This window comes from Pagrus major, chromosome 19 (assembly GCF_040436345.1).
Source record: "Pagrus major chromosome 19, Pma_NU_1.0".
In the NCBI taxonomy this organism is placed as follows: domain Eukaryota; kingdom Metazoa; phylum Chordata; class Actinopteri; order Spariformes; family Sparidae; genus Pagrus; species Pagrus major.
In genome coordinates this window covers 8,500,613-8,513,048 of record NC_133233.1, presented here as the reverse complement: position 1 = coordinate 8,513,048, position 12,436 = coordinate 8,500,613, and the positions used below count along the sequence as shown (strand labels likewise).

Genomic DNA, 12,436 nt, shown 5'->3' with positions numbered 1-12,436 from the left:
AAAAATAAAACTGAAATGATATTTTGTACTTATTGTAATAACTATTCTTGCTCCAGACAAATACCCTCCATATTGCATTAAAAACAACTAAAACTAATACAGAAACTAAATTATAAAAATGAAAATGAAAAGAGCAGACCCTCTGGAAACTGAAACTAAACTCAACTGAAAACAAGAATATTGAAAACAAATAAAAAATAAAAACAAATGAAAAACACAAAACTATAATAACTCTTTCCTTCACCTCTGAAGCGCACTCCTGCAGGGTGCCTACCACAGGAATAAGCATGTTCTCGTGTGGAGACTTGAGCAGGCATCCCAGCAAAGGGATACCCCCAGCCTTCCGGATGGCTTCCTTGTTCTTGGTACTCTTGCTGCAGCTCCACAGAGCCAGAGCCCCACAGCGAGCCACCTCGACATCCTTCTCTTGGTTTGCAGTCAGGTTGGCTAAATTAGGCACACATTCCAGCAGCTTCACCTGAGCAGAGAGACAAGGGGCCCGGACTTACATGTGAATAAACATGAACATGAAATGTGTGCAAACAAGCAGACAAGACCACACATGTTTAGCAGAAAACTTCCACGCATAAATTCAAGGACTCTGAAAAGTTTGCTTGCACGATTGGAGTGATAATGTACTGTTCCAGATGGCACTGGAAGTTGTTGGCTGTGATTAAGGGTGTAATTAAAATTCTATTACCACTGGGTCTGCAAGGATGAAAAAGCCAGAGATGCTAGGAGTGGAAAACTGTCAGGATAGATGTTGATGTTAGGCTTGAAAAGCCCAGTGTGACGGTTTATGGCCATCATTCAGTGTTCTAATCCATAGCTCCTGGCCAGTGAGACAGAGCAGGCAAAGTTATAACACACAGCACAGTTCAAAGGTGGTCTTGTAGCATAGCGTGAAATTAATCTGCCTCCGCGAGCGACTTGCACATGAGAACATCCGATTTGGGGCTGAGGAAAATATACAAGGCATGGAGGCTTTAATCACAGGTCCCTCTGTCAACAAACATGAATGCAGGTCAGAGGATGTCAGGGACATTCTATCTGTTTTGCCCCAGCACCCACTCTGCTGTTTTCAAAACCTGTGTGAAAAGGGATGGATGGGATGCTATCTGGCATTTGCATACAGTGTGAAAAGGGTATGAAAGGGTGACTTGCAGTGCATAAAGTAACATACAGTAGTTCAGGAGAGTCTGGATATGTGTTTTACACTTTAAACAAAATAGTAATGGTAATACGTGGATCAAATTAGAATAAGGCACCATCCTGTTTTTCCAAAGGTTCCATGGTGTCTGTGGTTTAGTGCGAAAACGTTTGTACTAAATCACAAACTAGACACAGACATAAACAGACAAGTGTTTTTAATGGAAACTCTACCACTGTACTGCATGTACATTAACACCAATACAGACAGATCAAGTTCTGCTCCGCAGTTTTCTCTTCTATTGCACATCATATTGGCAATACAGAGAGTTTTTTAATAATTTTTTGTTGCACCACTAACCTGAATTTTAAGTATACCCACCAGTTTTTTTATACCGCCGTACTGCCTGACGGTTCTCCTTGCTCTGCGGAACCTGGCCACGTTAGCAATGGTCTCAGCAGCTAGGGCCTTGAGGTCCTTGACTGGTGAGTCCAGGATCTTCACGATGCTCTGCAGGCCTCCCATATCAACAATGGCTCGACGTATTTGCACGTTGTGACTAATCTTTCTCAGGATCTTCAGAGATCCGATCTAAAAACACACACAGATGAAACTTTCACACACTGTCAGATAAAGCTTTATATTGAGGTCCTTAATGCGCGTTACTTAAAGCTCATATTGATAACATTTTTATGTTGATAAATCCCTTTTTTTTAAATAATACATCTATAGAGCTTGTAGAAAGGTGCAAAATAAGAGTATCTCTTTTCCTTAAAAACATTACGATGATTGTGAATTAATAATTGACAAAAATGTTGTCAGGTCCAAAATGATTGTGATGTTTCATTCATCTCTGTATAAGAATGTTGACAGCTGGTTCCAAGTTTGAACAAGGTTTGTCAGCCAATAATATAACGATGCTGGTATCACGTTGAATCTCTGTTTTGTCGGTGATGAACAGTCTTGGTAGCTGCCAGTTTGTGGAAAAAAGACAACAAAAAAATGGCTGAGTTACAGTATGCACCCAGCGTTAACGTTAGCTAGCAATAGCAATCTTAACATTCGCTAGCAATAGCAACGTTAACATTAGCTAGCGATAGCAACATTAGCTTGAGGGGGTAGATGATTCGAACAACAGCGGGGTTCTGATGTGAATGCAAGGGTAGAGGGGAGATGGAACTCCACATTTAGTGGCTGAATGTTATCAATAACATCTTTAATTAGGTAATACAACCCCTGTAAATCCTTACAAGATATATATTAACATTAATACGCCTATGTAAGTGTTAATAATAGCATAATAAACATGTAAACACGATTGTGATGCTATTATTATAGGGTAGTTCTGGTATTTTAAACCTGGGCCCTATATTTACATGTTTTGGGGTGTAAATGATTCATACTTAAGTAAGTTTTTGAATTCGGGTCCAGTAGATTGCCTCTTCTGTCAGCAGCAACACAGCTGCAACGGCTTCAACATAATCCTTCGGGGCAAGTCCAACTGTCAAAGTTATGTGCACTAAAACTGCTGTTTTACCACCGACAGACTGAGGTTGTTATTCTGACAACATTACGGAATTGATTCCCACAGAGATAGACATGTGATAGAAGTCTCGGTAAGGGTAAAGTCTCACTCTGATATCTGAGGTGAGTTTTCATGCAGGAAAACAACAGCGTGAGTCAGAGTCGGAGAGTGGAGTTTGGAGTTACAAGGAACTACCAGTCAGAATGTATTTCCAAAGTCATGGAGGAATATTGAACTGATTTTGACAATCTAGATGAGGCAACTACGGTAACAACTTACCTCGCAAGATTCCAGAGCGACACTTCTCCACAAGCAAGATTTGTGTTTCTGGTCACTTTTTACCAAATGTGGTCTAATGCTGCAGGAATCTTTTCTATAATGTCGTCAGACACTTAGAATAACAACCCAGCCTGTCGGTGGCAAAAAACAAGCACTTTTAATTGACGTAATTCTTGACAGTTGGAGTTGCCCCAAAGGATGACTCTGTAGCTGTGTCGCAGCTGCCAACTGAGCCGATTTACTGGACCGAATCCAAAACTTTTGGGTCAGTATAAATCATTTACAAACCAAAACACGTAAATATAGGGTCAAGGTTAAAAAACACCATAATACCTTTTTAATACTTATACAGTCTTATTAATATGCATCTTATTAGAACTTATAGGGGCCTTTTTACTGTACCTTTTAACTAATGCTTATAACATAAATATAAAGCATTACCAATATTTTAAAAATGATAGATCTGTAATGTGGGAAAGAAACTATTGCCCCAATGCCAACATGAGGCCTTCTTTTGTACTAAGACTACATAGAACAATATCCAGTAGCCAAACATTCATCCACATTTCTGCTAAAAATAGACAGGACAGAAAGCCGTAATAAAATCGGGTTAGAAAGCACCCACACATCATTAGGCAAACTGGTGAATAATTGCTACCCTGTGTCTTTCAAAGGCACGCTCTCTACCCAGTGCTAGTGTTTCTGTAACTAAAACACAGGCTGGCACACATAGCCGGCTCTGTTTATGCCTGTAGGCCATCTAGGTCCAGCTTTGGCACAGCTACTCACTTTGCATTTGACTTCATCTGTATCCAGCAAGTTAATGAGGAGTTCAAGGCCACCTACATCCCGGATGGCCAGTTGGCACGTCTCCTGCATCAAATTAAAGTCCATCATGGCGCACAGGGTGAGCACAGTGGCCGTCTGATCGCCTCCCTGTAATAATAATGCCAAACATGAATGAATGAAAAAGGGGAGACAGAAAGGACCAGAGGAGGGGGGAAATTAAACATTAAACAGACATTTGGAAAGGGAGGAGGATACAAACCTCCTTCCACCTCCCCGCCCTCCCTCTCCCTCTGTTGTTTCCCCACATAATATCACTCCTGCTGGGGTTGTTTTGTTTAAGCCACAGCCTGCTAAGTGTTTGTGGTTTGTGGCGGTAAACACTGATGGAAAGAAATTATTTGCTAACAGAGCACTGAGTACTGACAACAAGGTCAAGCCTAGAATCCATTAGACATTGCCCTTAAGATGACAACTATTAGGACTAAAACCCTGAAACTAATGTTTTGACAGTTGCTATATACACACAAATCATTTAAGACCTGCACCCTAGCGATTAGCAACTTAGCAACTACAACATTACTAAATCAACAAGTGTTTGAGGGGGGAAAATCTGCTGTTTCATTTAAATACAAGCCCATTCGCACACATAGGGCAGGAAACTGATTAGGTTTTACTGCCACTGAACTACACGAACACATGTGTTCACGAAAAAAAATAAACAATACACAGATTTAAAATTGGACATGTGTGGTCACAACCTAACATGTGTGGTAGTGGCAGACTAAATTTAGTGACCAAATACTTGTTGTCCTTTTTCAGATTCTCCTCACAGTGCATAAATCCACATAATATCCTCACTGTGGATGGATGTTGACAGTATTATGGCACTTAAAATACTAGTCTCGGGGTTGGTGCTTCGAGAATGTTAAAATACCATCCAGGCGGGCAGCAATGGTGTTTTTAATATCACCATATTTAGTCTGCATCATACGCAGTTGCATACCAAACTTTGTTGACACGCAATGGTTTTGATCACAAGAAGGGGAAAAAATCAGTAGTCAGATAAAACAGAAGCTCATGGTACGAAAATGCATCAGTTAGCTGCTGTAATACTAGACCTGCTACATGGCTTTGATATGTGACACTGAATCGTCCAGTCCAAAGTCTCCTGGCAAGTGAACAATCAAATATTATTGCCTTTTTTTGCAGCGGTTTAAATGTGCAACAGATAGAATTCTCATCTTGCAGATTCAAGGTCGCCTCAACCCTTCCAAGATTCAGAAGCCTTTATTAGTTGCACACTTCTCAAACAATTTGAGACTTCAGGACCATCCTAAACAGATTATTTAACTAAACGTAAGAATGTGGCATGTCCTACTACCAGTTACCCATATACGTAAGTAGAAAATAGCCTATCACTATATAGAAGGCTGCGGCAGTAATCTGTTTCATGCAGCTGTTCATCAGCGTGGACCAATACCACAGTCTCAAGTGGTGTTTGATCATATCTCCCTCACAAAGCAGCGTTCTGACACAGCAGGATAACAGCCACATGTGTTCTCCATATCGTGATGCTAGCCTAAATGTGAACCATTTGCACATTAACAGCAGTGGATCTACTGCTTCCTTTGTCTCCTCCACTCTTGCTCTTCAAAGGATTCAACAGGCAAGGTTCGTACCTTGTAAAAACAACGAAAAAATGGCTATGTTTAGGAGTAATGGCTGGGAAAACAGATCATGTGCTTTCATTTTTGTGAGCTTTGGTCTTGAAGTATTGTCGAAATTCTTTAAAACATTGACAACATCTGACTATCTTTAATGGTGAAAGATCTTTGACTCTCTGAGCATGATGGGGCAGATGCTTAAAGTGGAACCAATTCAAACACTATTCGATCTTGGAACAAGAAATTTAACAAGACTAGGTCAAAACCTAGTTCATGGCTGGACCGGGTTTGGTCATGGTGCGAAAATGTGGTCTATTTGTTACTGGGTTAGAAAGTGGTAGAGTTTATGATATGAATTCCTGGATATGAAATGCTCCTGTGCCAAAATGAGCAGAATATTTCTTTGTCAGCGTGCAGTAATTCAAGAATAAGTTGAATGGTCATTATATTCACAAGTTACATTCATAGATTTCTTTTTTAATATATATTTTACTCATTATTAAGACAGCTTCTTTAATCCTCGCTACATTTTTGATTTGATTTGATTTTTTCGCCTCTATGCCCCCCTCTACTGAAGCACGTTTTGCCTATGATAGAGATGCACTCATCAACATCAGAAAAGGAAGTATGAGGTTTTTATTAGAGCAGACTGTGAGAGGATCTCCACCAGCGGCCTATGCTGAGTGGCCAGCCAGACCAGCGGGACCAAACATCACAGAAAGCGCTGCAAACACCCCAGGAAGAGAGGAGATAAAGGCCATCAGAGCTAAGCTGACACGACTTGGACCAAGAGCTGTTCCTCTATCAAGCCTTCTTCTGGCTAATGTCTGATCGCAGGAGAATAAAGTGGAAGAAGTGCGACTCAGCAACAGGAAATCAGAGACTGCTGTGTGCACATCTTCACAGAGATGTGGTTAACCCCTAACTTCCTGGATCAAGCTATTGAAGCGGATGGGCAGACTTTGTTCAGAGCCAACAGGACACAGGACTCCGGTAAGAGGAGAGGAGGAGGGCTTGAGAACAGTAAAACCACAGCTCCCACAGTTACACCTGAAACTTCTAAACCACAGGTATGTCAAGTCTGTTTCTCTCTGCTGTTGTTCTTTCACGTAGAACCGGGCTAGATTAAAGTTCATTTTTAATTGACATTATTCTGGTCTGGCGGTCCTGCTGGTGATAGATCTGATGTTAGCTAATGTCAGCAATCACAGCTAAGATTAGCTAATGTCAGCTAACACTGCTAACGTGAGGGTCCATGTGACAAACAGCAGCAGAAAGAAACTTATACACACATTGATGATAACTTTGACTCATATCTTCAGGAGATTAAAGAAATTGCAGTGAGTCTGAACTGCACAGCAATCACACTGACCGCACACTGGTGGCTTTCATGGGCTCACCTTAAACTGGTGGGAACAGTGAGATCCATAATAATGCTGACATTAGCTATTATAGAGAGCCAATGTCACGCCCCTTCCAGTGGACCTCCTGGGACCTTATTTTGGGGGAAAAAACTGTACAGTAGTCGATGGGAATACAATTTTGATCTTGTTTGACTTGTGTTATGAATCACACATTTGATGTTTGTCTATTTAAAAGATAATTTTTCCAGTCAATAAAGTTGTTGGTCGTAAAGATCGTAAAATACAGTGCGTTCTGAATCACATACTTTTTCTTTTTAATTTCAGTACATACTGCAGCTGCTGTTGGATGCTGTATACTATGCATGTAATTGGGACTCATGGTGTGATCCATTGCAAGTTGGAATTTGGTGAGTATTCCAGACTTCCCCCCAGCGCCCCCAGTGCATCTGCTCGGAGAAACATGAATGCTCGCTGCAAACGGGTGTTTCGACAAAAAGTCTGCAAACAGATCAACTAAATGAAAGTGAAATGACAACTACAAACTTGTATTTACTGCATGTTTTACAAAACAAACACTACATATATGAGTAAAAAGTGAAGAAAAGGGAAAAAGTAATTGTTCACTTTGTGCACTGCTATACTGCTGTGACATCTTGTGTGTTAATGTTGGCGAACTCGGGCTACACAGATCTTGTCCAACTCTACATTGCACTTTTCTGTGTTGGACATTGTTTTTTCCGAGTTCCGAGTTCCAATGGAACGTACTGAATGAACACTACTTCATAAAAACAGTGCATCTTGAACTTTGACCCTCTTGCTCCTACTGTATATCCGTTGCAGCCTCAGCAGGAAAAAGAACGTAGTACTGGGCTGCTTATATGTGCTTAAATTGCATCTGTCATTCTGTCAAATGAGCTGTCATCTGTCAGTGAGCTGTCAAATGTTTGTGCTCTCTCGGCTTTGTTAACATTCGTGCAACACGCTGTGATGTATGTGATGTATCTTCTGCTGCACAGAGGATTGTGGGTCAGAATAGCCAGAAAAGCATGCTGCAACCACATGTAGTAGGACATCCTGGTAATTTTGCAGGTAATATAAACTAGGTTCAGCCATTTGATTATTCGCACTTAACAGAAAGTACCATTGAGCCTTATTGGAATGTCATTAGTTTTGTAAAATAAATGAATAAGGTTTTGCTGTTACTGACAGTGACCTGGTTATGGAATTAGATCTCTAGGAAATCTCCAGAGTCAGTAGGATTCATCCTGCGAAGAACATGAATGTGTTAAAAGAAATCATATTGCGATTATTTTTTATTATATAAAAAATTATATTTTTATTTTTACAGATACAGCGATTGCGATGTGAGTCAAGATTAGTGGGAATGATAATTTTTGTATCACAATTTTCATTTTCACTGAAAAATACTATTAAGATTAAGATGATGTGACATTTATTGGGGCATGTGCCTGGAAAACATGTTTTCTTCTTCTGGAGAAACAAGATTTGTAGACCAATGCATCTCTGCAGTACTTCATTATGATGCTGTTATGTCACACATTTTACCTTTTTAAAAAATTGTAGCTTCTTGCGATTTGGATATTCCACTTGGCTATATTGCGTTTTCGATTATATTTCGATAAATTGTGCAGCCCTGCTCTGTACCAAATTTGCCAGCAATCCGTCCAATAGTTGTAAATACAATTTCACTCTGGACCAAAATGCCAACCCCATGGTGGCGAGAGGAAAAGTCAGGGTTTTCACCAATGTGATGGATTCATCTTCTGGAAACTATAAATGTCTGTACAAAATTTCTTCTATCCATTTGTTAATGAGATATGTGAGTCTGGACCAAAGTAAGATACGTCGCCAGAATACGTTGCCATCCATATGGAGCAATACAGAAAGTGTTACATACATATAAATCACAATGCAAAACACTAAGGTAAAAAGAAGTGACAGATAATATGTAAACCCTCTTCAGGCCTAGAGAATTATGTAACGACAGCGTATACAGCAAACTTATCCAACAATACTGATGCAACTACATACAGGACACCTCTACAATAACACATTCCATTAACAGAATTTAGAGGAGTACCACTCCTTTGCCACATGCTATTTAGGCAGATAAAAGTTATTACTCAGCAGTTCAGTGGCAGCTCATCTAGCAATGATTATAGGCAGTTGTTAAAATAATATATCCCCTTGTCTGATGACATAACATATAGTCAAAAAAGGATTCAGAAGAGATTGCGCAGTACGAGGGATCAAATTCCATTCATAAAGTGAACCCGATATCTGCCACTTAAAGATGCTTTACACATTTTGTCTCTTCCTTAACTGAAGGTGTCTCAGCCTGAGCTACTTCATAGTTGATGCCTTTATATTACTGAATGGAGGTCTTATTCTAGTTTGGTTCCTCTGGAGCAACAGACTGGATTGTGCAGACACAGACTGGCCTGCCTGAGCCACTCCAGGACTATAAATCATAGCACTCAGCATGTGGGAGCAGGTATGGGGTTAATAGGGCTGTCAATGATACCCTGTTGACCTCAGGCCCTTTTCGTAAACCATTTTGTTGTGAATATTTTGTGCATATTGTGTGTGTTGGCTTGGACTTGATCCCAGCAGGGGTAAACGTGCATATTGAATATAAGTGCTGAGATACATAAGAGTGCACGTCTACAATGCTGGACTGGTGACAAGTGGACTTGGGCCACTGCCAGCCATAGTAGAGAGAAGTAGCGTGTGTTGGCAGAGGTCGAGCCATAGACGATGCATGAGGTTTCATACTTCTCTGCAGTCTACAGCAGACTTCATAGCAAGGCTACTAATGACAAGAACAAACCCAATCTCCTGCTCTATTATGGGAGCGGTACCGCAGGGATGAATGAATGATCACTAGTTGTTTCTTGCTTCGTATTTGACACAAGATCTCCTATAACGTAAAATTTGATCACTTAAGAGGACTTGCTGTCATAAAATGAGTGCAGTGCACACTGAGCAAACGTCTAGTCAGCTCTTTGAATTGAAAAGCTGCTGAACTAACGAGAAAGAAATGATGCAATTATTCTTGTGCGTAACTTCTCCAGACAGGACATGTTGTAAATGTATTTACAGGCATTAAAAATTAAATGTTTTAATTCAGGGCTGTAGTTGTTAAAAAAAGCATGGAACATAATTGACTTTAAATCCACTTCTGCTGAGAAAATGAGCCGATACTGGCTCTTGTTCACTGGAGACAGGATTAGTTTTAGTGTAGCAATTAGTAGAATGGTTCTCATGAGAGAAGAGCAGGGCAGTAGTTCTGTGAATGCCCAGCAGAGGGAGAGCAACCTTAATGAGGGCTGAACACAATACCATGTGTGTCAGGGACCCAGCTCAGCTTGTTAATCTACAGAACTTTAAGGGAAACTTATAGTAACAGAAGAAACAGAGGAAGAAATACTGCACTAAAGGTAACTTTTTCTAAAAATCAGTCTGGTTAATTTTCCTTTGATTGTGACTGTTTAAAAAAGCCATCTGCTCAATAAAAAATAAAAAAATAAAAATTATGAATATTGTAAAATTAAATTATAAAAATGTTTACAGAACACAATATTGAATTGTTTATGTGTTAGTTAGAAACATATTGCTTATCAGACACAATATTTATATATGTGAGAAAATGAAAATTGTTTTATGTTTAGAAAGACACAGGCCAAGCTAACCGATAGCAGCTGGTGAATTTCGCTTTATTTAAACAGACCACACCATGTGATGTTATTTAGTCTTGACTAGTAAAACTTCCCTTTAGTCCTTTAAGCAAATTTTGACATTGCTTGTCTCTATATTCCGTACATATACAGACATAAGTACTGTAAATAAAAAGCATGATAAAAAGTTTGCATATACTGTGGCAGTGATGCATTACAGACTGAAATAAGGAAAGGTAATTATATTAATACTGTTTTCCATGTCCGTGTTACAGACATCTCCTACAGTACATACATACACCTGCACAAACACACACACATACTATATGAACCCATGCTTGCTGGATTTGGTCAGAGACCATGTAACTATTTTGAAGGTACAGATCTCCAGTCATACAAGTAAAAAAACAAACACAAATCGGAACCCGAGGCAAATACTCCTACATAAATATCATTAAAACACAAAACAGAACATCCATGCGTTTCTTTATGAAAGAGTTAAACCTCCCTGAGTACAAACGGCTGTCTATAGTGCAAGGGGGAAAGAAGTGTGGTGTGATGTGTGTGTGTGTGTGTGTGTGTGTGTGTGTGTGTGTGTGTGTGTGTGTGTGTGTGTGTGTGTGTTGGGTGGGGGGGATCTCCTCCTAAAATAAAACAGATATTTAACTTGGCCAGTGCTAAGTTTCAGCATCTGATGGTAATGATATTATAAAATGACTACTGGACAAACCCCATAAATAACTGTGCTGTGTGGTTTCCAGACAGACAGACAGCTAGGATACGTTGGTTACTGCACTGCTGCATCTTGCTGAAGTAGGGACACACACACACAACCCCTAAAGCTGACGGCACCATTCCACTGAAAAGTATGAAATACACAAACCGTCTGAATTTGCCTCTTTCATATCATTTACATCTTATTTTTTTTCCTTTCTGGAAAGGAATGGCAGCCTGCTTTTAGAGTGGGAATTTCCTTTTGTTATATTCTACTGCATTTTGCTAAGCTAAAAATATCAACCTAGATTTGAACTTTACAGTAGTAAAGATCTTCTCAGTTTCACCATGAACGATCTTAGCCACAGAACACAAATCTGTTGGTAATATCAAGAAATGTCACATTGTATACAACTATGCTATGTAGACTATTATTACCAGTGAACTAACATTAAAGGAACAGTTTACCAAACAAAGAAAATGCAGACATTACTGAATCTACTCCCCCCAATGCTGATGGAAAGTTGGGCTAAGTTTCGTCGTCCACAAAACATTTCTGGAGCTTTCAACGTTGCAGAATTCTCCTTAACAACTGAAGTAGCTGGGGGCTTATTTTCCATTTTCCAGCCATTCTCCAGACATGTTTTATGGACTACAAAACTTCCCGACTTTCCATCGGCAAGGGGGTGAGTAGATAATGACTGAATTTTAATTTTTGCCTGAACTCTTCCTTTGCTCATTTAATTTTTCTTTCAGTTGAAGCAGCATTTAAGGTGTTTCTGCTGTTAAATATAAAGGGACAGGTTTGTAACAAAAATAAAGTAACGCAGTCAGTTTTAATACAATCTGCTTGAAAAATACAGACCAGATAAACAGATAATAGAGACCACTCAGTGAGGCAGGGTAATCACTTAAGTCAAGTGGTCAGTGCAGTCAGTCTGGGTCTTTTGCACTTCTATCCTATTTTCTTTTCCCTCCATGTTTTGACACATAAATATTCACCATATGCCCTGTCAGACCTATCAGGAGCGCTTCATTTTTATGCTTCTGCGGTGTGTGCAAACAATCCCTCCAGCCTCTGCCATCAGACAGCTTATTCCCCTCCGCCTTGGCACATGTGCAACCAAAGAGGCCCGTGTCAGAAACCAGGGACCCACACGCCGATCAAACCACATCAATAAGCATCTTCCTACAGGGCAGGACAACATCAACATTCTTGCACAGATGGAGGAGGAAAAGAGCATGGACTTCAT

The 12,436-nt window shown here is 39.9% G+C and overlaps 1 protein-coding gene across 1 annotated transcript in view; it reads right to left on the bottom strand.

Moving 5' to 3' along the window:
* The window catches only part of odad2 (outer dynein arm docking complex subunit 2), a 57,017-nt gene that overhangs the window by 20,968 nt on the left and 23,613 nt on the right, over positions 1–12,436 (bottom strand). The window contains exons 13-15 of the mRNA XM_073488045.1: positions 3,744–3,890; positions 1,532–1,741; positions 245–478 (exon numbers count right to left, since the gene is read on the bottom strand). Coding sequence (XP_073344146.1) covers positions 245–478; positions 1,532–1,741; positions 3,744–3,890 — 591 coding nt within the window. The remainder of the gene's footprint in view (positions 1–244; positions 479–1,531; positions 1,742–3,743; positions 3,891–12,436) is intronic.